The sequence below is a fragment of the Ammospiza nelsoni genome, chromosome 6 (genome assembly GCF_027579445.1).
Source record: "Ammospiza nelsoni isolate bAmmNel1 chromosome 6, bAmmNel1.pri, whole genome shotgun sequence".
Classification (NCBI taxonomy): domain Eukaryota; kingdom Metazoa; phylum Chordata; class Aves; order Passeriformes; family Passerellidae; genus Ammospiza; species Ammospiza nelsoni.
The window spans coordinates 23,829,230-23,856,314 of record NC_080638.1 but is presented as its reverse complement, the minus strand read 5'-3'; the positions used below and the strand labels follow the sequence as shown (position 1 = coordinate 23,856,314).

Here is a 27,085-nt window from a genome sequence, read left to right as displayed (position 1 = left end):
ATGTATTATGAGACCCAGCTACTAAATTCCAGACAGTGAAACAAAAATCAAACTGATGATACAAACAAGTGTCTGGGCCTTTGTTTAAGTGATGCAAATAACACAAACAGTCTGTACCAGGTTCATGTAGAAATTGGCAGAAAAACCCACACAGTAGTTCCTAATTTACAAAGGAAATCTTCTGGAGAAAAAGCAAATACAAACTCTGTATTTGAGACTGAAGCCTTGAGACCTTGGAGATTAAAAGCAGAACACAGCATTGTTTATTAAAGGACTCTATTCCCATACTGTTATAACTTGTAATTTTTTCGGCCAATGTGAACACACTTGTGCAGCACAAACCAAACTTTAAATATAGGAAAGATTTGCTGGATTATCCATCCCATTTAATATCAACCATCTTCATGATTTTCAGGACTCCTCTCAAATGTCCACTGAAGCTGTGGCAACTACTGCAGTTGGTAGGGCAGAAAAAACACAGAGAAAAAGTTAGACTTGAGTTCTTTAGGAATGGAGCGAACCCTTAAGCTGAACTGCACCTAGCATAAGGAGGGAAGCACCCAGAGTGTTGTCATCTGTCATTGGGAAGGAGAAATACTAGGAGGGAGAAGCGATGCAGTAACTGGAGGTTAAGAGCTGCTCCATCTATGAATGGCTAACAAATACTTATTCTGAACCATATTTAATGTTGTCCATTTCTCAGAAAAGTCACGCCTGGAAACCATTAGGAACTCTCCTCATTACATATGAACTTTTCTGGTGCTACGTGCTGTTTTTTTTTGTCTAAGAGCAAATTTCTGTCAATTTAGGTGATCCCATATGCTCAGACTGAAAGCCACTCACCTAAGGCAAGGAAAGAAACGTGGAAAGTGCAGAAAAGAGGAAAGATGAACAAACAACACCCCCAGAGTATCACACAATCACACAGAAGTGGTGCACCTTGAGTAAGTTCTTCAAAGTAATCAAACCTCACCATTAAATTAGGCACTCTTTGTTCTAAAAATGTAAATTAACTGCCACTGTAGTTGTTTGTTTCTTGAGGTATATCTGGTAGAGAGAATGAGGCCTCATTAAATATTTTCACTGTTTGATTCTTATATACCAACTAAAGATATGTGATTTGGTGTCATCAATAGCATTAGAAATAAAAAGTAAAATTATCTTCAAGTGTCTTAGGTCAGCACAAAATTTTTACTGACATTTAGCTCTTTGTCAGGGTAGAACCTGCAAAAAAAAAAAGGTATTCCTAACTCCACCACCTATGTTCCAACATCCTAGGTTTATGAAAATTATTGGGTCCTAACTTCTAATGTTATACAGACTAGTTCCCTTAATTTTTTTTGGTACATATTTAGAAATTACAGTGGCAGAATAATGCCTCAGAACTAAAACTCAAGTAATTTTAAATTTAGGTACTGTTTTTTCTTTCCCTACTGTTTGTAATAAACAGAGCTGCATTATCACCTGAATTATTACAAGAGTCAAGGACTGTTGCTGTAGTCAGTGACTTGCATTAGGTTAGGCAAAAATGCATGTTATCTGGAGCTGTGTGTCACTTAAATAATTTGCCTCTTTATGGGTAAACACAGCCAAGAGAGAATTGCACGTAATACAGATGTAAGTCAGGCTAATACCTGAGTTGTCAGAGTAGAGAACAAACTGAAACTAAGCTGCTAACACAAGTTATTAACTCCACACTTATTTTTTATGAATGCTTAAAACTAGTATTCCCCACAGTGAAATTCAGTAAAGATAGGTCTTTTTTTTTCTTTCTACAGCAGGAATGACATATCACTGAGCTCAATGGAAAAAAGTTTCAATCCCTACATGCAGACGAACAGACTCATCTACAGACATCTCAGCATCAATAAGGAGTCTAAGGAGTCTTCTCTTTACTTTTGCACTGCTCACACAGATGCAGAGACACATAAGTAAAGGGGGGTGGTGTATTACCACTTTACATATGAGAATGGGCAATGATGCTGCTTAGAGGTCATGTGAAAAATCTGGGTGTGCTCACTACCTGAGTGACATATATTTACAATTAGGCTAAAATATATTCATTATAGAAATTAAACTGAAAGTCAGCACATTGTCACTCACTACTTTTATAGAACCAGTCTTATCTAGTGCTTTGTGTCACAGGCAATATAATTTCCCAAGGTTTACAAAAATAATCTAGAATGAGAGAATTCACCTACCAGAACCTTTTGTGGATCTAGAACTACAGGGATCTCATTCATCAACACCTGGGATGAGCACCCTAAGAGTGCTCTTAGCACCCTAAGAGCACCCTAAGAACTGTCTTACTTTCTGTACCACAGTGACTCTGTTGACCAACAAGCCAGGCAGTGTCACAGGGAAGTGCTGTTTGGGAGACCATTCTCTAGACAACACAAAAACATGAACTTTGACTTTCCTGGCAACATTAACACTAGCGATTAACACACTGCATACTCTAATTACCCTGATCCTTCAAGGTGAACGTGGTAATTTCCTAAAGATCTTCTGAGACATTAACAGCAACCATATTATTCCAATCACATATAAACATATATTTGATTGCAATGCATTTGCTAAGGGAAAAAATCCAAGCCACTTATTTTGACATGAGTTTTAAAAGCAGTAGGATGAGCAGTAACTACAGCAGAGATCTATCTTTAGCAGCTCTTGCTGCTCTGCTCACCTTAATAATAAATTAACATGGTTTTATTTAGATTTTGCTCTAAAATTAATGCAGTCCTTTTCTTACTGTTTTAATGAAAAAAAACCCACATGTTTGTACTTCAAAATGAATCCCACGATTGAGCTCTGAAAGCAGAAACTGCAGAACACTTAGGACTAGAGAGGATTGCCATTAGAAATGTTACACAAAGGTCACAGGCCATAACTGCTGAACTGCACAACAGTGCTGCAATAAAACTCCAGAAGCAATACCAATGGAATTTGTTGCTTTCCACACACACAAGCATAAAAAAAAAAACCTACAAGAATGTCCACTTAATTTTTAGTGAAAAATGATCACCAAATGATAACAGCAGGTGAGTAAAAGAAGAAAACTAGAAGTTTCAATTAGAATTAGCTGGTTGTGCAATACTGACCTGTGAATGTTTGCTAGGTCTGTATTTAGTTCAGGAGAAATACCCCAGATCTACCACACAATCACTGTGATTTCAGCCACGCACGACTCAGCTCCAGAACAGTAACACCAGTGGAACTCCAGTGCCTTTTACAGTTGTAACACACTGGATAAATCACTAAAAAGATGTCTCTACTACCCACACATCATCACAGATTCTATTCTGGATAACAAAAGACAGATGGCAGTAAGTTCCTACTCTGATGAAGTTCAGTATCCATATGGGTACTGGAAAAGAATGAGGAATGTAATGCCCAAATTCTGAACTAAGCTTTTAATGTATTTTCTCCCTACACACAAACACCATTTGTTAATTTTTAGCTTTTTCCTTTAATATAAATCCTCCTTTGAAAAATCAGAATTTACAGGACAAACATTTTCAAAGGACAGGACAAACTGCCGATTGAAAAAGTGAAGTATTGAAAACAAATAATGAAAAGCAAAATTAAGTTGACTTTCACAAATTCCTCCCTTTGATAGCCAGTGGTCCTTCTTCAAAGATGATGAGAGCTCATAAAGGAGAGTTCATAAAGGAATAGCCAAAGAAAACACTACATAAAAAAGCTTTCATTTGATGCATAGCAAAAAACAGGATGATAATTTATGCCATCAAAATTCAGACCAAAGCACACAAAATGAAGCATAGAGAAGTTCTTTCTTTTTTATTATTTATTCCAACAACAGTTTTCCAGTTAAGAGGTTTACATGGTAAAACTCTTCTCACTTGCAGGAAGTTTTAAAATCTGATTTGTAGCAAAATAGCCGCTTCTAAATTGGTTATCTATTTGTTTCATCACAGCAGTTCTGATTAAACCTTTCAAAACATGAAAATATCCAACAATACATAACCAGATTTCTTGATCATATTGAGAGAAATATCTCACCACTGTGTAACAGACCAGTCCCTGATGAACAGATACAAAAATTTTCCTCATGAAATATAAAAAAATGACAAAACATAGGAAAAAATTAAAGAGAAAGACAAACCTATTTAAAATAGAACATAATGCAGTTTAATAAGGGACGTGCTTGCAAAACATCCTGAAGAATCCAGTAGGCTACTGTATAGCAGAGTAGAAAATATCAATTTTCCTCCCAGTATCACACAGGGGAAAATCAAAGAGACTGATTACCTACAGCCTTCTCTTTCCACCTACTAAAATAGGAACTTATTTTTTTCATGATGCACATGTATAAGCAGAAACTTACTCTATGATGCCAGGAATAGGGCATAAAACATAAAAACACCTAAATATCTATATGTAGACTGTCCCCCACCCACCCCTCCCCCCAGTCCAGTCAGTGAATAAAAGAAGACTGGAAAATGTCTCTTTCAGAGGACTCTGTTTCTATGTATACAGCAGAAAAGTAAGTAGCCTTCCAGTCTGAATTTCAGTCTGTGCCTCAAGGATAAAGATTTTTTTCTGCTTGTTTGTTTTGGGGAAAGAGAGAAAAAAAGCCAAGAGAAATAAGCACATAAAAGCTCTGAAGACAAGGGCTTGTCCTCAGTGACTTCTCCCTGGGCCAGATTTTTTTACTGTAGGTAAGAGAGTAGTTATGTATTAATTTCTTAACAATAAATACTCACCCAGTATTTCCAATATAAGGCTTGCTGTGAATATTAAATTATTACTATTTACATCCCTGTACAAAACACAATTCTGAAATCAGTTTATGATTAAGCAAAAGATAATTCTTAGTTTAAGTATCACTAGCATAAGCAAAGCCTACAGTGGCCTTTTTTTGAGCTTTCTAATCTTTCTTCTTTTCCACATGTTTGTTATACTAGGCATCACATATTTTGTAGATCTTGTTAGATTCTAAGTATCTATGAACTCAAGTTTAAAAAGGACTTTAGGTGCAATGATAACATTCTACTGAGAAATGCCATCATACATTTGAACTCTACGAGAGTTAGTAACTCCACCATGGGTTACTGTTAACTTCCCACTTCTCTGAATGCATATGTCTTGATAACCACTTTTAAACAACATACCACAGGGACCTGATTACATGTTTTTTATTCAGAGAAGCTATTTTGATAGGCTGTATTTATCTTTATCTATATATCTCTTCACTAGGTTATACTGTTCAGCAAGAAAAGATTCATAGTCAGACTTGATCCATGATAATTTATAGACTTGTTTGGAATAGATATTCATGCAACTGCTCCTCCTAACTGGACACCAAAGCAGAGCTACTGACACACCCAAAGAGCACACCAGTGTTAACCGCCAGGTAGGTCTGTCCCTTACTAATCTAAGAGAGCTTTCAAGTGCTTGGCAGTTTGCCTGTCAGGGTACATTCTACACAAATCCATTAAAAAGCAGAACTGTTCTGTAAACAGGATAAAAAAATTCTGGTTTGACTACAGCATCCCAGAAATCCCATTTCTGGTCAAACCACCACACCTGGTTTGATGGTTCTGTTGATCAAGATTAGCCTTAAGTAAGGAATACCTGCAGAAGCTTATGTTGGATGAGAATACTGCCAACCACTCTAGATTAGAATTCAACAAGAAAACACTCTCCTCACACTGCCAGAACAGTACAAAGCCATAGAATAGTTACTGCAGAAAGACTAAAATTTTTTGCAAGAATGTCCTTTCTCCCCAAAATAGTTACAACATTCAAGAAGCTTCAATTTCTTCCTCTAGGGAAATGCTGAACTGTCCTAGTTTCAGTCTCTAGTAGCCAGAACAGATGATAGATTTAAAGCTTTGAGGACAGTCAGAGCACAACACAAACTCACATGAACCAGGCAACCAACCTTAAAAGGAAAAAACAAATCAATAAAGCAGACAGATCAGGGGTAGTTAAGTGCCTGGCACTCCGTGGCTCAGCGTGCAGTGCTCATTTTAATCTGAGCACATGGCATTGCATGCTGCTTCCAGACAACCTCCACATGACTCATTACAGGCTGAGGCCACACATCACCACTTTACAAGTTCTCAGATTTAGGCCAAATGAATAAAGCCTTCAAGGTCTCGGCCAGCTGCTAATGACACTAAACTACACATTGTCACTTTCCCATATGTGGTTCTTTTCTCTTCTAAACATGCTTTAACCAACTCACTAATTCAGCGCATACAGCTCAACTATAAACATGTTTATGAAACCACATCTCCCTGCAGATGTAGCTGGGGAATTACTATTCCTCCTAAAAAGGCTGCTGAACATATGCAGTTGCTGGAACTCTTTAAATAGGTCCAGCTCTAGGTGGTGCATCCAGTTAAGGTTCAGTAAGAAATTTTAGCAGCTACACATAAGTAACTGCCACTGGCAAAGAAAGCCTCTCAGAGAGGAAGACAAAGTCACAAATTTCTCATTTTCTCTACATTCTTGTCATAGAAAAGCACCACACACACTGCATAGAAATGGTAATATATCTGATAACTGAAGGTATCAGCTTTTGAAAACTTAGTTGGAGAGGGAACCTTTTCCCTTTGAGCAATGTCTGATGTTTCTCCTTCTCCTACATAAACATGTAGCTATTGCTCAAGTAAAGGAAAGATCCAGGTAACATATGAAGAAAAGTCTTTTGCACTGTAAAGGCAGATAAAAATGGGAAATGTCATATTATATTTAATTTAATACTGTACTGCTTTTTCTTCATACTTAACGGTTTTGCATCAGTAAACTCTCACTGAATTCTCCTACAGTTCTAAATTCCCTTCTACAGTGCAATTCTCATTCTCTCAGTTACTACAGCAGCTGAGGCCATAATTTTCTTCTCTCTCCTCTGCTAGCCAATGGCCTTCAGATCTTGGGAAAAGACAGAATGGATGCAGAACACTAAATATTGCAGGTGTACCATTCTTAAAAGAGCATGATACAAAGTGAGAATGATGGCTGCTGGGAGAAGCTGTCAGGTACACTGCCATGCAGGAAAGAAGCAGGCCATGTGTGTAGGAGAGCAAGGCATATTCTGCATGATGAAAGAAGCTGCAGAACAAACTCAATCATTAGTGTATTTAACACATGCAAAAGAGAATGACATTTGAACAACATGGATATACTTAAGGAATCATGCATTGTTTACAGAAACCTTTAAGATTCTCAATGGCTTTCCAGCAAGCAGCAGCTTGGAAGCAATGTGCACAAGCAGTGGGTGCACAGCCTTGGGGTACTGGCGTAGCTAAAAATACCATGTTTAACATAGTAACACATTCTTTCATTTTTCAATTTAAGAATCTCTTCTATACATCCTTTCTATAGTTTTGACAAAAAAAAGACATGGAAAGAGAAAACAGGTTTTGATGAGCTTGGCACAGCAGTATTAGGTCAAGGTCATTTACCTTCAACTTCCTTCAGCCACTCAAGAGACACTAAATGAAGACTTTTCAGGGAAAAGTATGATTTTTAAATCAGGCTCCAAGGAGTGAAAAGTACCAAGAAGCCTGCATCTGGTCAACTATCTTCAAGATCATGTCAATATTCTCAATATTCTAATACTGCTGCAAAAGTGGACTGTGGGAACTGCTTCTTCCCTTATTGGGCTAGCGGTGCAGAAACAGTAGCACAAACCCAAAATAACTGAGTCACTGAGTCACACACAGCACATTCTCACATGGATTTCTCCAAGATCTTCCACTCAGAAGCACATCTGACATTTACCAACAACCTCGCTCCCCAGGGATGTTGGATTCCACCAGGACAAAGAGCAGACATCGTTCTCCATATCACCCACCTGCCTGCATTCTGCAAGTTTTCACTCTACACACGTACAATTTAACCTCCTCTTACTCCTTTATCACTAAAGAGTCCAAATATGGTGATCTAGAGCCCACCTGTGTGCCACCCACCAGATCCTTCAGATGGACAGTCACTGTACGATCCTCAATGACAGAGATGCTCGGCTGCCAGAGGGAACAAGAATCCAGCTTGATTTTCAGATTCCAGGTGAAACTTGCAAGGTGAACAACAGGCACATGGGTGCACTCCTGTGCATTATAGGCCACCAATGAACAACTTCAAAGGATAACAATGATCTTAGAACAGCCCCTGTTTCACACAGAACCCACTTTCTCCATCCTACTGCTACATGACCAAGGCAAATTATTGCCCTGATGTGTTTCTGAGAGCTCTGACAAGCTGTTCATGTGCTTCATAGAATTCTGCTTGTTGTTTAAATACCCTACTGATGTTGACTCTTGTTCATACAGATGAACTTTATCATAAGGCAAGAGAGAGAGCAACAGAGAAACAAATGTTCACCCAAAGATCCCACCCCTTTTGCAAACTCTAAGATAAGTAAGAGTACATGCAATATTCTCAATAAGGTTCAGGAGCACTCATGATTTTTGTCTTCTAATATGCAAATGAAGGTGAGAAAAAGCTGAATTTTAAACATACAGAAAAGCTCCAAGAGTGAACACCTCAGGGGATGCTTATTCCGTTAACATTAATGTAACACCATTAACACTGTGTGATAAGTGTTAATGTGATAAGCATTCCTTGGACAAACAAGATACAGCACCTGGACAAGGAGGAAACTACTTTTACAATAAAAATGTCTAATGGGACCTCATTCTATAGGAAATGGAACAAAAATGTAGCTGTTGCTGGGACTATCAAGTCAGTCATAACTAGTAGGGAATAACTAAGTGAAAGGTGCATTTTAAAATGCAAAGTACTTCACATTCCTGTGTCTTAACATACTACTGAAAAGAAAATGACGTTATACTTTTGCTTAATGTTTGTGTATCCCCAATGACTAAAGGGACCTGAGTTGATTGCAGCTGTCAAACTAGTGTCAGATGCCTGCTTAAACTGGGATGTTGATTAAAGGAAGTTATTTAATCTGTCATAAGCTGACTATTAGAGTTTCAAGTAGAGATTCTCCTTTCAGGTCAACCTCTTCCCTTCGGGTCAATTTGCTTAAAGGTATAAGCTTCTTAACTTTAACTAACTTGTAAGAACCTAAGTGTTGAAGGATAAAGGGAAATCCACATACATATAAGCTGAAGCACCTTTTCCATGTTTTATTTTAAGGGGAAATAGACAGAATAAACCAGGAGTTTTGATTTTCATATGGCACGGAGTATTGGTACCACAAGAGGGCACTAAAGGCACGCGTAAAGCGGATCCCCATTACAGAATTCGCTCTGAGGAAGGAGGATGAACTGCTCTCACACACACACGCTCCCTCTACACACAGGGATTCAGGTTTCTCGGTGGCATACACATACATTCATTTTGAACTCACACTCCTTCGACTTTGCAAAGAGCAGCACAAAGCCTTTTGTAAAAGTACTATCCTGCCAAGGATGAGTTTTGAATAGCATCAGTCTGTTAATAAGATTTTGAATTTTGGTCTTGTCTGGAAAAATGTGAAGTGCATGAGCTCACAAACAAATGGAACTGTGAAACAGAGATAGATGCTTAGTCTGATAAAAATATTTTGAGTACAAATTACTTCTGTTTGCTCAGGCAACAATTCTGTTTACACACAGAAAGCAAAGTCTTATCCAACAGCAACTAACAAATCAGTATGTTTCAATGGCCAGCTGACCATCACACTAAAAATATGGTTCTCATATTCTGTAATCTTTGTAATAAGGCTTGGCAACATCTGAATGTTTACATCAGCCAGTGAACTGTCACAGGAACAATCCCACAGCTGGATAGTCATCTACGCACCTTAATACCTGATAAAAGCTACTTGCAATATTTTTAGCCATAAGTGTGCAAGACAAATCTCAGCAATGTGCCACTTAGCACCAGACAAAAATGACGCTGGCTTTCTCTGCTGGCTTAATAAGCAGCCCAAATATTTCATTTCTGCACCTTTGAGAGTGTCCCTGTTTTTCACATTAAGCTTTTTACACTTGTTAACACACATCTCTTGGTCCTGTTACCTGTGTGTCAGACGTGGGTGCTGAAGTTATCTGTCAAGCAACATGAAGTTTCTTAACCTGCTTCAGGAACTGACTCACCAGTGACCTAACAGCTGATGTGGCAGCATCCTTAACACTGCCAAGTCGCCTCTAGAAGGATCACCACAGGATAATGCTGGAAAAATGAAGTCTTCCAACTGTTTTCTCAGTTATTTGGGAATAAGGCACTGTGCGGGTTCTTGCTGTATATATCATCTATATTAGATACAATTGCTTGAACTCCTGCTATTGTCTAAAATACATGTCACAGGTAACAGGGTTGGAATAATACTGGACACTTCACACGTGTCCTACATAAAAAACCCCACCAAAAACCTCTGCGGTTTTGCAAATTCTTCTACAATGAAAAAAACATTTATATAAACGTGAATACAGGAGGCAAAGGTTAAATAGAAAAGTGTTGGTCTGAGATTTTAAATTCTCATTCTCATGTGCATGACGAGACTTGGGTTTGAAATATAAATTATCTCTATCAGAAGTAAGTTACTACAAAACAGTACCAGGCAGCAGTACAGACAGGAAAATATAAGCAAGCATCCAAAAACTCAGCGTTAGTCTGTCACACTTCCAATGTCCTGCGCTAATAGCAAACATCCCAACATGCTTGAGAAAATGCCTATTTCACTTATTTGAAATAAACACCAAGCACATAATGTAATCAAAAATCAGGCCATGAATTCAGATTTTTGATCCCATATTCCATCTCATGCTAGCATATAATTCCCACTGACCATTTGCTGGATTCTGCCAATGGCTCACGGCAGCAGAGCAAGGAATTCCGTGTCTCACTACTCAATTCAGTTTTCATGAACACAGGCTTTTGACAGGCGAAGCAAAAACACAGTTATCACATGGGCCTACAACCCAAAGCACAGGAAGCCTACTGCTGTTACTTTCAGAAATACTGAAAGAATGCTCATCAAAACAAGATATCAAACCAGAGAAACATCTCACATTCCAAATTCTTGGTATATTTTTCAGTATATCGATCTCAAAGGATACAAATAATTTATGACATGCCATCAAGTGAATAATAACACCTCTTTTCAACTGTTTTCCTTGGACTGAAGGAGCAATAGAAGACTCCCAAAGTTTCAGGATACTTTTAAGAGCAAAATATGATTTCTGAGTACACATTCTTGAAATCATTCTGGTTTTGGAGATTTTACCTCACTTTCATATAGCCTGTCAAGGTTTCTCTTGAGTCAGTTGAAGTTTACAGGGGGGGAAAAATATTTACTCAAGCCGTATGCAAATAAGATAGGTAAATCTACTTTTCAATTTTTAAATTTTGAGTTTGGACTTAAACCACAAATCATCATCAAGGCTGAATTAACCAATATGTTTATCTTACATTCGCTCAAGAATGCACAAAGAAATTTACGCTATTTGTCAGCTTTATATTTTCAGGTTTCTTGTACTAAACCAAAGATCTAATAAAAAATAATAAAAAATAAATATTAAGAAAAGTCCTAGCAAAAGGCAAATAATATAAATACAAAGTAAAATACTTAAATAATAGAATAGTGAAATTTAATGACTACATTAACATGCTAAGGCATATTCTGCTCCTTGTTGATTTAGCAGCTTCACAAAATTCCTTATTGACCAGATCTCAGCTCCAATGTACCAGATGAATATATTCAGGCTCACTTTGCTAACCAGTGGCCAAGCTGGCAAAAAAAGGCAAGACAACACTGTTCTCTTAAGCACTTTTGAGATGGGTTTTCCCTCACATTCAAGAAACCCAAATGTCCTAAACAGTACATGTTGTAACAGCTGACCTCAGAATGAACATCCTGGATCAGGAACCAATGCAAGCAGAAGCCAAAAATCAAGCAAACTACATTATGCCAAGTTGAAGGAAGAAAAGCATTTAAAACAAAAGATGTCAAAGATAACTTTGGAGATCAGATACAACCACTGCACGTTTCTGTTTAAGTTCTGTGAATATACTTTTAAATTGCTTTCTGCTTAACTTCAAAACAGAGTAGCTATGACTAAAGTTTGACTGGAATAACTTTAACATTCTGAGTTTTTAAAAGACCTTAATTAGCAGTAAACAAACACTGTTTTGTTTTTATTTTTAGAAGAATGTGTCTCTTGTGATGAAATGTGCAAGTTCCATTACTGCTTACAGTATCTCCTAGGATTTTTTTAAGGGCAATCTGAAGTTAAGAGATTCATTGTCAGGTGCCAGCATAGGAGTTGACATTGTGGATATCAGCATGAGATCCATCAGCTGGGCTGCTACACCATTCACTGCAGCCCACACAGCCAAACAGCACTCAATTCTCTGCACAGCTGATGGGCTCTCAATCACAGCAAAGTGCATAGGGCCATAAACACTACTATTATTTTAATGGCACAGTCCTGGAATTTGTACTGTCATCCATATTGTACCAGGAGACAGGATGGCCTCTAGTCTGTGTTTAGACAGCACAACTCTAGATGCTAAATCAGAGGAGGTTTCTCCATGCCTCTACTTTTAAGTTTTAGAGAGGGAGAGGGAATTTTAGAAAACTCTCAGGGGGAAGTCCTAGGAATGCTAAAAATCACAAGCATTTCTCTAGTGAGGTTTACACTGAAAATAAAGAAAATATTAGATGGAAAGTTACCTTAGTAACAATTTGAGATAAAAGGGATTAGAAAATATATTAATAAATAGTCTTCAAGGATGCTCATGAGTGTCACATCGGCCATATTCAAGTACAAAGTACTGAATATATTCAGTAGGACTGAATAAAATGAAAGAATCCACCTCCAAAAACTATTATTTTTTAAAAATATAAGTAGTCATTAATGACAATAAATAATTCAGTTGAAAATATTTACAAATTTTTTGGGGGGAGAGATTGGATTCTAGTTCATTCTTACAGAGTTTTGGAGTGTTAAGAGCAATGATCTTGGTCTCACAGAAATAATATAATGCTGACAACAAGACAGTCTATTCCTTGAAGACTGAACTCTAGAAAATGACAACCAAAGTACTGAACACACTGAAAGGATATAAATTCAAACTAAACTGTTCTTCATCAAATTCTTCAGCTTTAAGGAAACAAATCCAGCTGACTATAAAACCTGAAGGGATGTACAAAGGGGCTGTTGAGTAGCCTAGAAGTAAGTGTGCCCTTTCATAAATACTGAATCCAGCATTCCTTGTTAACCAGTAAGAGATATTGGTGGTGCTTATTACCAATAATAAGGTATTACTGACAGTCAGGAAGTAATCTGCACTCAGTGGAAGCCCTCTAGATATTCAAGAAGTCATCCTCAAGCAATTATTTAATGGACTGTAACTTTTCCATTAAAAGCTACATCTCAACCTTGATCCTTAAAGGTAGAAAGCACTGTGAAGCAGAAGGGTGGAAACTTGGGGAAAAATAAAACCTCCAACACCCAAGGCAAACAGACATTATTTCACTTGTGGTCCACCTTTCAGCAGTTGCTTACCACTGCACACAGAAGAGGTGATGTTGTAGAGGAAAGGATAAAACTGCAGACAGCGGATCATCTTCAGGCTGCTTTCACACTCCAAGCACTTGGCTGTCAAATCCAGTGCATGTCTGAAGGCCTGCAGTGCTCCACTGATGTTGTTCTGAGCCAGGTATGCATTTCCTAGGCTCAGAAAAGTCAGGGGCTGTGAATACAAAAGCAACACACTGCAGCATAAGTATGCTCACTGTTTTAAGATTGAAGCTAACTAGGAAATACCCTTGTCAAGTCACACCCTCATAAATTTGGTGGGAAAGAATTTAGAAAACTTCCTAAACAGGCACTGCCTATTCTTACAATGGAAAACTAACAGACTGATGCATTGGTGGTAACCAAAAGCTGTTTTGCCACAGGGTTGAGTTTCATCTTTCCACAACAAAAAACAGCTGTTAAATACACACAGATTGAAATGAAGCTTGAAGTACTTACTTACTAACCATCAGAAACATAATGCTTACTGCAGAGAATGCCACAGGACTAAAGTGAAATGTGCAAAGGCAATTTAGAATCATTAAAAGTCCACAAAAAATTAAAATATCACTAGTGTTCTACAGGGCACAGATGCATTGCATTTGCCAAGAGTGTTCAGATTTACCTCAGAAAAGCTAGGTTAGTGAAAACACCAATGTCACACTAGCCTAGGGGTACACATTTATGCCTTTCAATTCTTTGTAAAACATTATTTTTGTCTACTGCTTTTGGCTACTATCTCTAAAATATGTATTTTTTTGAAAAGTAAAGATTATAAACACCTTTTTCACTGGGTAGAAGTCAACACTTTGTTACAGGCACAGAGTAAAACATTACATTTATGGGTTGACTGAAAAGTCTTTCACTTGGGCAAAGTAATTTGCTGCAGTTACCAATACGCTGCTAGAATAAAGACTACAGTATTATAATTTAAGCAGTCATTTTTCCCACTGAAACAGTTTTTACATTCATTATCTAAAAATGTGAAGACTGAGCAGTAGCTGAAGATTTTTCCAACTCAGCTTGCATTACCAAACAGTATTCAGTAAAGTGTGCAAGCTGAGCAACAGGATTATTTTTCTTTTTAAGAGCTTTTGTTGATGGAGCACATCTTTTATTCCCAGTAGCTGTAATTAATTTTAACTTGTATTTACTTTCCATTATATTCCAGGAAATACCATTCAAGTACAATGCCTCCTGCTAGTTTTTCTGGTACAATAGGTATTACAGACTGAGTACACCTGAAAAAAACACGAGCAGGCATTACTGTAACGAGGCAGCAATTACAAGTATTTTTCAAGAAAAGCCCTACTCACACAGCATGGTCCTGAGGATTCCTAAGTTCCTCCCCTCCAAGCCTGTGTTTTCGTATGTTCTTCTTAAGGCACGTCAATCAAGCATAGCTCTTTCTGTAGTTTCTTTTTGCACTCTTACTTGCCACCCAAATGGACTACATTCCTTTCCAACACTTGAAAATTTGTTTCTGAATGCTGCACTGAACAAACTTACTCTGTTTTTAGCTTTTTTATATGCTAGGTAATTGATAGCCTAGCAGGCTTTAATGCTGTTAATCTAACTAGAGAGCTAGAAGCACAGGAAGGAAGTCACTTGAACTTCTTACTGAAGTGTCTGTGATGCAAGACCAAAATTACCTGCCAGAAAAAAGATGTTCCCTGCTATGCAATTCCCTCCCCCTTTCTTTTCACAACTGTTCTGGCCAGTCCAGTAGTTCAAACAGTTTCTGAATGATACAGAAACTGCCTATATGACATAGGTGGCAACCTACAGAATATTTATCATGTTACTGTTCAGAAATACAAAAACCTGGCTTGAATCTATGGTTGGAAGTAAAGCCACCAAACACCTAGAACATATTTTCCTCTATGTAGATAGACAAAAGCTAGGGACAAATAAAACTAGGGACAGATAAAAATCAAGTGTCATGTATAGACAGAAACATGTCTATAAAGATCTTGGTGGCATACACACTACTTTAAGGGTTTTAAGAATCAAGATACAATGCTGACAACTTGACAGATCACTGTTTTAGGTTAAAATCTTGGCAAACACCAAGATTAAATTCTTTGGAGGCACTGCTCATAATACAGGTTTTGGGAGGCTAGAAGCCTGTCACTGATTTGCTAGAACTTCTCGAGATGTTTATACTTTCAACAATCAGCATCTCCCCTGGTGCAGTCAGGAATTTATATGGAAATTAACATCCATTGCAAATCACCAGCTGGAAGATGAACTGCATGTGCAGGTAAACACAAGTAACATGTACTTAGAAAATAATGAGGGAAAACACATTCACTGCTGGGCAAACACAAAACCCCATCATCTTACCTCAGAGGCATTGATGGCCAAAGCCTTCAGGAGGAGACTGCTGGCATCCGAATGAAGACCATAATGAAACAAGAGGTTAGCAAGGTTGACCAGAGGGATGTCCTGATACTCATGTGGAGCCAAATTATATGCTTTTTGCAAACAGGTGATAGCAAAGGTGCTATTTCCAACTGCACGCCAGTACAATCCAGCTTCATTAAGCACAAGCCACAGAGGATCTTCTGGCTATAGAAGAGTCACGGAAAAGGATAAAAACACCCACAAAGAGGTGTCTCAGGAAGACAGAATACCTACTCTTTAATAATAAGCAAACAGAACTTACTCTTGCATACTACATTGTTAAATGGATACAAAATAGACTTTGCTGTAACTATTAGTACATTATTCAATCTGCTCCATTCTACTCAAATGGACATGATTTACAGGCTGAATTGCAATTTAGTAGCAGCTGCTGCTCACACTCTACTCATATGAATGCTTTGTATCATGACCAAAAAATCCCTCAAAATGTACAAGTGATAATGGTTAGTTCACTACAGCAAGGAACGCTTGAGGGCCATTGCAGAGTCTTAAAATTATACAGACACAGATCAGTGTAAAAGGCTAGAACTGGAAAATCAGGCAGATGTGCTTCCAGGTCCCCTAACATTACCTTTTCCCTGTCAATTTAAGGTTTCAGAGTTGTTTTTTCTTAGATTTAGTTATCTATTTGTCTTATTAAAGTTGACAACTGGCATGCATTAGATACTGTTTAAAGATTGTAAAATAGTAAGCAGTAAGTGAGAGCAGATGAAAGAATGGAGGAAGTGTCAAATACACCTTGAATGTTCCTTCCTCCTGTTTAACCTGTAACAGCAAAAAGAAGCACTCAACCTAGAGGAGAAATATCAAATTCAAAAATTCTGACAGGTTGACAGAGGTAGGCAAAACATCCACTTTCAGATGCACTTTGAAATTATTTAGAAGCATGTTCTAGTTTCTAATATTTTCATCATTCCCTATCACCCAATTCTACAAAACATTTATAGCATAAAACCAATGCCTGAAATGGATGTTCAGTTCTACCTACATGTCTGAAGCCCAAATGCATGCCTGAGTAGGAAACATGCAGCAAGGATTAAGGAAGCAAAACAGTGATACTATGTTGAGTTAGTAAGAACATTTTTGTTCCAGGTTTTCAAAAACCCCTCCCACAGAAGGGTTCTAACTGTGGTTCTAGATGAACTGAAAGAAAGCAATATGATACAATATTCAACGTTTGGAGTACCTTACATAACCTGTGATTTCAAGATTATTAATGATCCCTGTTTTTCAATGCACATTGTTCTTCATTCCAAACTCCTCATTGAATTACTCTTCATTCACAGGTCTCAATGACCTCCCTTAACTAAATTCTCAGCAAGTTATTAGCATTTTGTCTTTCCCAATACAAAGATACTAACTCTGGCATTCCTGCTCTAAGTAGTTTATCATTAGCAGAAGAGGTAAAACACTAGACTGCTCCTACATCAGCAGGCAGAAAAATTCATGCTTTTAGCATGACAGCAACAGAATACTACAGTGAAAACCAAAATACTCATGCACTGCACAGTAAGACATTAGACATGTATAGGACTCTTCTGAACAACACAATCACAGGAATCAACTCCTACTGCTCATTTCTTCTCCTGGTTAAGACAGATGCACATAGTAAATGGTACTGATTTTAGACTAGAAAAGTATCTACATATAATACCTTGACACAACTTCTACAAGAAAGTTAAACTGAGAAATATCAGCTTGACATGTCAAAAAGAGTCAACGTCTCTCTCAATGCTTCCTGTCACTTGACTCTCAAAGGCCCCACGCAAGATGGAGGTGGCATTCCACAGGCTTCTATACAGAGGTACATTCTTTGCCCCAGAGTGCTAATTATCCTGACAGAAGATTGACAGAGGGTTGGTTTCCTTGGAGGGAGAGTAGGGGGAAAAGCAGGGTAGTGGGAAGGAGGAGGAAGAGCACAAGGCAGGCATGCAGGAAGGGGTGGCAGACGGAGGAGTAGCTTCAAGCTACTTCTCCCAGTTAAGCAAATGGCTGCCAGAATTAGCTAATATATTGCTGCTCCATATCCTTACAACAATAACAACAAGCAACTACAGGGCTGTTTGGTCCACATTAAGCTGAGTTAGATACTTCTCTATGTATTTCTGCTTTGTAAACATGGCTTTTAAAGTTACTTTCATTTCAGTTACAGGCAGCAAATAAACTCCTTTCTAGTGTGTCGCTGACTACTTTAGAAGTATAAAAACAAATCTCAAGTAAGAATTCTGAATTCATCTCGTGTGACAGATGGACATACCTTTTTCATGGCATGATCTAGAAACACTCCTATCTTTGCCAGTGTAAGAGTTTCATTGTTGATACGAGAATGCAAAACCTGAAAGACAAAGATTTGTTTTTCCCCAAACTACTGAATAAATTTTACAGCCAAGATCTGCAAGGGCCATTCAACACTTGCTTCCTTAAATCTTCTCTTTAGCAAAGGGAAGATAAAATACATTGTACTAAGAGGAGGATGTGAACACTTAACACTTAAAGCAACCAATCTCCAGAATGGCCTATGAAAGTTACCAGCTTGGTAGAATGCAGCAGCTCTTGGAAATTAATCGTATCAAGTGACTGTTAGATTTAAAAGAAAGATGTGATTTCAAAGAGTAAATTAAATTTCCCATTTTGTGTGCTTTTGGTCAGCATCTGAAAGAAGCCAGACAAGTTAACCCTACCTCCAATACTATTAGAAAGAATTTGCCCACCTTTTTCAGAAGTACTGATTGCCTTGAAATATCAGAATCTTTTATGATATGAATAACATTTTTAAGGCAATAAAAAGGAGGATTTTAAACCAGAAGAGAACCAACAAGAAAACATCTCTTACCTGTCTTGCTTGATTGTCTGGCATCCTAAATTTCAAATCTAGATTAGTGTCTAGTTCCTTGACCAGTATGTTTAGAGATTCATTATTACGAGCATCAGTAATGGAAGAACAATCTGGTGCCTGTGCTTCTCCATGCTCAACAGTATCTCCCGGAATATTGAGTATTGGCTGGATTCTAGCAATAAGGAAAACCAAGACAAATAAACAGCATGTGCTGCATGCCATCATGTAGAAATACACGAATCTGCTAAGCCTCGTACTGCAGACTCCTATGAGACACGAGCTGCAAACATGAAGAACTCAAGGACCACCCCTCCCTTGAAAAGTAATTTACAAGGTCTTTACTTTCCATTTTTAAGCACAGAATAATGTGTTTATAACAAGAACAATGAACAGTGCAGTAGAGATAACAGAAGGTTCTCATATTATGCTAATAAGAATTCTATGAAGTTTAGGACTAAACAGATATGTGATAAAAAAGTAGAATTTTTTACACTAGAACTTGATTTCAAAAACATCAAGACGTAGCCAAATTATGTATAAATAACATTCTAAGATGAAAACTGCTTTTCTCCAAAAGAAGTTGCTGGATGTTTTTAGATGAAAACCTTTAACACAAGCTCAATACTAGTATTGTAATGACTGGGTAGAACAAAACAGTCTTTTTACTACCACTGTCATAATTTAAGTGACTAGGTTATTACAACACTGTATTGATCTATGTAAGTTAGCTACTGCAGTACAGACACATTTATTTTATCCTATATAATAACAAGTATAACTCACTCTTCCATGACTAAGCTGATTTTCTACCTCTGTCCCAAATGAATGAGCTGGGGTTTTCCACTCCTAATCCTTTTTTACTGTTTTCTGGTCTTCATTGTTTTGTGTCATCATAACTAAAGCTAATAGGATGTATGTAATGTACAAGAGTTAACTGTAGTTATTAAATAGATGCTTACCTCATTCTCTCTTTCAAGTTGTTTTTTTATTAATATAGTACACTAGACATTCAGACTTGTGCTTAAATCCCCATTTTGTCTGTGTTTAGTGTGCTCACCCTTACTCCTGACCAACAGTCAGGGAAGAATCACCATGAAATTGGCTCTGGCTGTTATACTTACAGCAAAGACAACAATCAAGGAAAATGCCTTCCTTCTGTGGAAAGGCCAGATAAAGAGGTTTGAACACCTCTGTGCTGTTGCTTACTAATTGCATCCATCCTCTCAAGAAAGAAAATACTCTTCACTCATAACACAAAGATTTACAAATACAGCTTTTAAAATCAACACTTGCCTGAATCCCCTATTTTCTGGAGGCAAGAAATAAGTTGGCAGTTCTTCTGGGTCAGGAATTCTGGGGAAAGATTTCATGCAATCTGACCGCTGAGGCCAAAGAATATGCTGTTTGTCCTAAGGGGGAAAGGAATTATTTTTTAATATTTTCTCAATATTTTTAATATTCTAATGAACAAGGTAATAAAAGAGATATTAAAGGACAGTCTTAAGAAAAAAACCAAAGCAAAACAAAACTGAGATCTTTACAGCTATTATTTTTCCATCTTTTTTTAATATCAGCAGCTGAAATTTCTATCTTTAGCTGTACCACTTTACTTGCAGCAGATGTTTACAGAACAACTCCCTCAGTGCTCCAGTAGTTTCAAAGGTTAGGAAACCAGCACAGAGAAACTAGACAGATACTTGTATGTTGAAGAAATTTGGAATGCTACATTCTCCAGCGCTGTCACACATCAAAACTGTGGCCCAGATGCTAGAAAGTTTTACACAAACAAGGAGAGGAGTCACTTTCACCCCTCCTCTGTGAAAGAGCAAAGCTCATCCTCTTCACTCACTCTGCTGGGTTCCACATTCCACACTGAAACAACAGAACGAGCCACAGGGGAAGACTGCAAGGACTGGCTGTGAACACTTTGGTTTGCATGAAGGTCCAAATTCATGGATGTCATACTAGAAGTTGAAGAGTCTTCACCAAACTAGAAACAACAGAAAGACAAATTTTAATAAAGGAGATGGCACATTGCTTGTTGAATTTCTCCATGTTATTTCCCCTCCCCGCTCATGTAGTTAAGCCTCACTGATAAGCTGAACTGTGGGTAGCAGAAAAAAAAAGGAATTTAAGCCTCTTGATCCACTCAGACCATGAAAAAGTAATATTCATACTGTAAATAAGCCAACAATGAAAACACAAGTGCAAATCAAGGAAAAAATGCTAAAAGGTACCAAAAATCTACTTATCTAGATTGCACGGCTTGAAATCAAGTCAGAATTGCTAAGACTCATGGCTTTCAGAATTATCTCAATATTCTGAATTTATAATTACTATAATAGGAAAAACAATCAAAGACAAGAAGACAACAGCAAAATGAAAAATAATTATTCCTATTTTTTAAACTAGTTAAGGGGAAACTTCAGAACATACTCCATATTGCAAAATAACTGAAATCATAATCTTTATCTGCAGTTCTAACACAGCAGAGGTGTTGCTTAGGTGCCTGTCATTCTGGATTTTCAGTATCAGTACACACCCTGCTTCCAGAACTTCGTAATACTCTTGTACAAAATTTTCTTGGTGCAATCATAGGGAACCAAGGCTTTGGACTAAAATGAAGTTTTTGATTTCAAGTAATTCTCTTTTCTAAGTTAAACAAAGCCTTTTACAAGAAACCTTCTCTATTTCTATAGTTCACAGTCTCTCCGCTTGCACTAGTATCAAAAGAAACATGCATTAAAATACTGTGCACTCTGGAAAAGAAAGACTAAGATTTCTCACTATAATTACTACATCCAAAATGTAACCCTTTTGTCAACCCTGAAAAAACTGAAATTACTTTACTAATAAAGCAAATGGGATGTAACTTGAGGTAGTGGTATCAATTCACAAACCTGAACATATTCCACATTTTCAAAAATGTCTCCGCGGTGATAACGAACAGGCTGATCCCACTGACAGTGCAAGCTATGCTGCTGGTTGCCCAATCTGCAAATCTGGTGGTTCCCTGCAGAGCAGAAAATATTTTTTTATATTAGAGAAGTGTGGTTTCTGAGAAGACAAAAGACAGCACACAGTCAACCTCTCTGCCCCCAGTATGGTCAATCCTTTTTATTTACTCTATCAGCCCAGAGGACTCAAAAGACTCAAAAGGAATTCCCTGTTCAAGAACATACTGCAATCTCCTGTTTTAATAAGCAAAACCCAAGAGCCACTCAGGGCCATCTTAATATATGAAGAAGTTATATCCTGACACTTATCTGAATATGAGCCATATTTCATTGCTTTAATGAGCATGAACATGAAAAAGTTGTACCTAATTGAGCTTCTTTTGCCATCTGTGTCTCATGAATGATGTTCCTCAAGATTTGTTCCTCCTGGATGAGCTTGTACTTGTCTAAAACATCTTGCTGCCTAAGGTAATGGTCATGCTGCTTTTGATATTCCTTTAATTCATTTAATGTTCGCTGAAGTGATCTTGGAAATTAAACAGAGAAGATTTACTTTGAATGCTTTCAAGAATACCATCTTTTCCTACACTCTTGCATATTTTTAACTCTAGGTTTCCTGAAGTATTCTTATCCTTAATTCTATTGCATAATCAAAGAAATACAGAAATTTAAAAACAATTCTTCTTGAAGTGTGAGTAACTGCTGCAACAGAACTACAGACATTAAATTGCCACTGGGATATTTTAGTTACCTATGCTGGGCTTCCAATTTTTGCTCAAGTTTTTGCTGACATAGGACAGCATGTTTCCTTTTTACAGCTTGCTCAAATCCTGGTTTGGCCTGCAGAGCATGATCATAACACAGGACTGAGTGGTTGTACTCTCCAAGCATCTGAAGAATGACCAAGAGAGAGAATTAGCCATTGCGTAGTAATATTTAATAAACAATACTCAGTTTTTAAAGAAGCCATTAATTGAAATTTTAATTCATGATAACAAGCAGCCTGTCATTTCTGACACTCAAGCCACTACATCTATTAAAAAAAAGCTACAAAAGAATTTTACTGGAATTTATTTCCAGGTGCAGATAAAACCCTTTGCTAATAGACAGACTTAAGAATAAAAGTATCCTTACAGAATCTTAAGCATTAAGCATGAGATACACATGGAGCACAAGACACACTGTAAAAGAGTAAACCATTACAAGTCAACCCCAAAAGATCAAGTATTATTTAATTTTCTTCAAGTCTTGGAAAATAAAGATTGTATTTACTGCGTATATATTTCCTAAAGTGTAATAGCTGGTAAAGAAGTCACTGTAATCCAGAGCTGCATGAACCACAATAGCTGCATCTGCTGAGAAGTGAGCCCGGTGCAAAATATTTGCCAAATTTACCAGTGCAATGTCTTTATTTTGCCTAAAAGAATAAAAGAAAAAAATAGGAAAAAAATTAAAAACTAACATTAAAGGAAGTTAAGACTGTGTAAAAATCATGCACAAGGACATATTAATTTGCCAGTCACACATTAAAATATATCACTTGCTAGAAAAAGGTCTCAACTACTTATATGTCTAGTATAGTACACAGAGACCGAGAACAAGTAACAGAGATTATTCCTTAGCATACTGTCTTAGGAACTAAAACCTGTTTACTAACCAGGATAACTAGAAAAGCAATCTGAGAAGAAATCCTTATTAGCAATTCTTACCTTGAAGAAAAGTGAAGGGCACGCATGGCACATTCTACTACTTGGTATGGCTCATTCTTTATTCGCCAGTAAAAAGAAGCCATGTTATAGAGTACCCAGGAAGAAGAGTTCTGCAGTAACGAGAAACACATGAACTGTACTAACTACTAACACATGAACGTAAAAGGTTAATCAGGGCTTTAATTACTATAGGATGAAAAGCTGAGCACCAAAGTTGGCACTCAGCTGCTCTAAGCTATCCTCCTGCACTGGAAAGCTGCCATTTGGCAACAGCTGTCAATGTTTAGGAACAGTGAACTAGCATACTCATGTATTAAAGAAACAGAATTTCTGCATTTCAGGAAGGTAAAAATACAAAATGAGGTGAAATGAGAGGTGACAGTAGTTTAAGCATCAGCATCTTAGCTGGAGTTCAATGAAGGTTCCTAGATTTTGCAGGAAGACATTTAACAAAAACATACACACTTCAGTACTGTTGTTTCTTCTTTGCTCTTCAAGTACCTATATTTTTTGTTTTAAAACTCTAATTACCTTGACAAAGCAATGAATGTGGCTTGCTAGACAACATAACTACATAAATCCTTAAAGATGACAGAAACTATCTATTTACTGGCTTTGCTGATGCCTTCTCCTGCTTCTACTTGCCTATCAGAAAGTGGTCTCAGTTTGCCTTTTGAAACTGAACTGTAAACCAAAAATACATGGGCCAAACTGGATCCAACTGCTTATAAGAGGTGTATCTAAACTTGTGAGACCTCTCCAGCACTCTTTTTAGTGCACCCAGCAAGATTCCAGTTTCATACCTTCATAAGTCCGTCATAAATACGGTGACCTATTTCCTCTATACTTCTTCCCAGTCTCCGTGATAAGTATGTGAAGATTGGATCTTCTTTAGGTAACAGGGGTGCAGAAAGATTTACCCTTTCTTGGACACCCTGAAATAAAAATTGAATACAGGTATTTGCTGACACTTAAGAGTAGAGAAATACAAACAATAGCATGACTCCAGGAAAACATGCGGCTTGGTTATTTTACAATCTTATCTTCCTTTCAAGATCTTTGGGAATTGATAGAACAACTTCACCTCTGACAGATAATAATATATATTACTGCAAATGGGAAAACAGCAGAAGCAGTCAAAAGCAGCCTCTGCTTGTGAATTCTACAGGGGAAATATTTAGTTTGTGAGGCACTGGGTATCTGGAAGCTACTGATTTCACTAATGACCACTGAAGCACTGAAGTCAGTGTTGTAAGGTTACATTCACATGGTGGAAGTATCCCTACACCTCTTCTCCTTTCTTCTTTCCCCAGGCATAAACACACTTCTTTCAAAAATACATCCAGATCCAGGAACAGAGCTAAAAAATCTCCACTTTGTGTTTAGCTGTAAGAAAATCCTTATTTGTTGATGAAAGACTTGCAATAAAATAAATATCAAGATAAAAGCACTAAAGTTGCATCTGCATTAGAAAATCCGCTCACATAACGCTGTTGACACAACCAGTTTTCCCACCACTCTTGTGCTCTAACTTTCCTAGAGCATCTAAACTGTGTACTAGTAGGGAACAATTATCTCATCCTCTGGGTTGGGGCTTGGCCTTCAGATACCAAACAGACATTCATGTTTGTTAGGAGCTACCAACAAAACTGCAAACAATATTTTTATTCTGAATCTTTACACATTTTAACGACCCTGTTCAGCATTCTCCAAATTTCAACTGAGACAACTCACAAGTTAGTTGTAGTCCCAATGAAAGCTACTGATTTGCTAATGAAATGTATTATGAAAACAAAAGACTCAATTTTCCTAAAAATGCCCTCTAAAATAAAGGAAAAAATAACAAGAGAAAATGTTATACCTGATGGAACAGGCATAACCTCCGATATGCAGGTACTTTAATCAGGGCCCAACTGTAGTTTTAAAAAGTGTGAAGCAGTCTTGGAGAATTACAATACCTTTCAACCTGGAGTGAGAACTGCCAGTAGCAGTTTTCTATTCCTCTTCCTAATGGGGAAAAATACTTATTTGCATTTGCTCACTCACCCGTAAGTGCTGAAAAGCATGAATACTGTATGGAAGATCTAGAACTTTTGTACAGTCTGGCTGCTGCAGGTCTGGAGGCACTGGGGACTTTGTGTCTATGTAGTCTTCAGGGCTGAGAACATAATAACACAGCAGACTGCAGATTAAAATACTGCTGAAGGTCCTAAGAGGCAGTATGGTAGCTGATACAGAGTACTCTGATTTAATCATTACAGAAATCCCCTGTTCGGGCTCATTAGCCCATTTCTGTTGTATTCCCAGATTTCAGTTGTATTGGGATGTCATGACTATAGGATAAATAAATTTGTCTGCTTTACAGAAAATATCAACATTTGGATAGCCTCCAAAATGTATCAGGGTCAACCTAGTGTATCACTGCTATGATTAATGATGTATCTGTCAGGCAAATGGCAATGCATGCAGGCTCTTCAGCTGAAACAAACAAACCAATCCCAAATACGGGGGATGAGAAGTCCAAATGAAGGTGTATGACAAAAAAATTGATCTTTTCCCACTTCAAGTACTCATGTGATTATGATAAAAAAACCAACTAAAACAAAACAGTCATTCCTGAAGATGAATTACCAATGAAGCTGAATGTCAAGTACACTGGCTGCTCATCCTTCACTTCGTAAACACGGGACAAAATATGACCAGAAAGTTCAACAGCTTGGTAATCAACGGAATTTCATTCAAATTTGAGTCAAGACAGTTTCCACTAAAACAAATATCTAGCTCAAAACACTGAAAGCACACTCAAGCAAATTCAACCCCCTTTGACATTACATATTTCACTTTAATTCACACATCTGGTTGTATCAGTACAAAGTAACTGGAAGAAAGAACTGGAAGAAAGGAAAAGTTTCAGGGCAGAGCTAGCATAGATGGTTTGGGGGAAACAGCTTTTGTACGTTGTACCTGCTCACAGCTAGTGGAAGATGTTTCAATTTTATTCCACAGTAACACAAAACAATAACTGCCATCTAAAGAAAGTCAGTGCTGGTCATTTTTCGCTTGTGTTTAGAGGTACTGTTAATTTTATTTTCATTCAGTAAAAATTTCAGAATATAAAGTATGTTATTAAAGCATCTTATTACCGGATATCTTTGCTCTCTAAGGTGATGTATGTGCCATCATACAGATCTAGGTCCCCCAGGGGCACCTTTGCTTTAATGCAGTCTGGATCTTCTTTATTATGCCTTTGTTCCAGCCCCGTGTCTCTGTCCTCATTTTCCTCTATATGAATCTTTTGAGCAACTAACTGTTTCTGTAGGAAAAAAAGGAAACAGAAGCATATGACACCAATGAAAGCAAACGCTATAGTTGTTACAATTCTACAGTTCCACTTTTTCCTTAAAACAAAGTTAATTTCAAAAAATCTAAAAAATTCTGATTAAATTTTGGGAATACTTCCTTATCTTTTATAACATCTGTAGGACTTTTTTAGATTTGGATGGCATATAAACGCTTTCTTTAGATATAATACACCTTGAATGAGTCCTTATTTCTCCTGTTTGCCTAAAAAGTGGGCTAGTAGTGCTCCAAAACCACGATACGCCATTAAAGAAAAGAAGAAATGATTGCTACAAGTACATAAAATTTTTTGAC

At 37.4% G+C, this 27,085-nt stretch overlaps 1 protein-coding gene across 1 annotated transcript in view; it reads right to left on the bottom strand.

Moving 5' to 3' along the window:
• Positions 1–27,085, bottom strand: part of TTC17 (tetratricopeptide repeat domain 17) — a 54,784-nt gene that overhangs the window by 14,005 nt on the left and 13,694 nt on the right. The window contains exons 3-16 of the mRNA XM_059474812.1: positions 26,575–26,744; positions 25,478–25,589; positions 24,235–24,366; positions 23,432–23,541; positions 22,995–23,139; positions 22,474–22,613; positions 22,088–22,248; positions 21,666–21,778; positions 20,615–20,755; positions 20,059–20,174; positions 18,763–18,937; positions 18,187–18,264; positions 15,849–16,073; positions 13,491–13,677 (exon numbers count right to left, since the gene is read on the bottom strand). Coding sequence (XP_059330795.1) covers positions 13,491–13,677; positions 15,849–16,073; positions 18,187–18,264; positions 18,763–18,937; positions 20,059–20,174; positions 20,615–20,755; positions 21,666–21,778; positions 22,088–22,248; positions 22,474–22,613; positions 22,995–23,139; positions 23,432–23,541; positions 24,235–24,366; positions 25,478–25,589; positions 26,575–26,744 — 2,005 coding nt within the window. The remainder of the gene's footprint in view (positions 1–13,490; positions 13,678–15,848; positions 16,074–18,186; positions 18,265–18,762; positions 18,938–20,058; positions 20,175–20,614; positions 20,756–21,665; positions 21,779–22,087; positions 22,249–22,473; positions 22,614–22,994; positions 23,140–23,431; positions 23,542–24,234; positions 24,367–25,477; positions 25,590–26,574; positions 26,745–27,085) is intronic.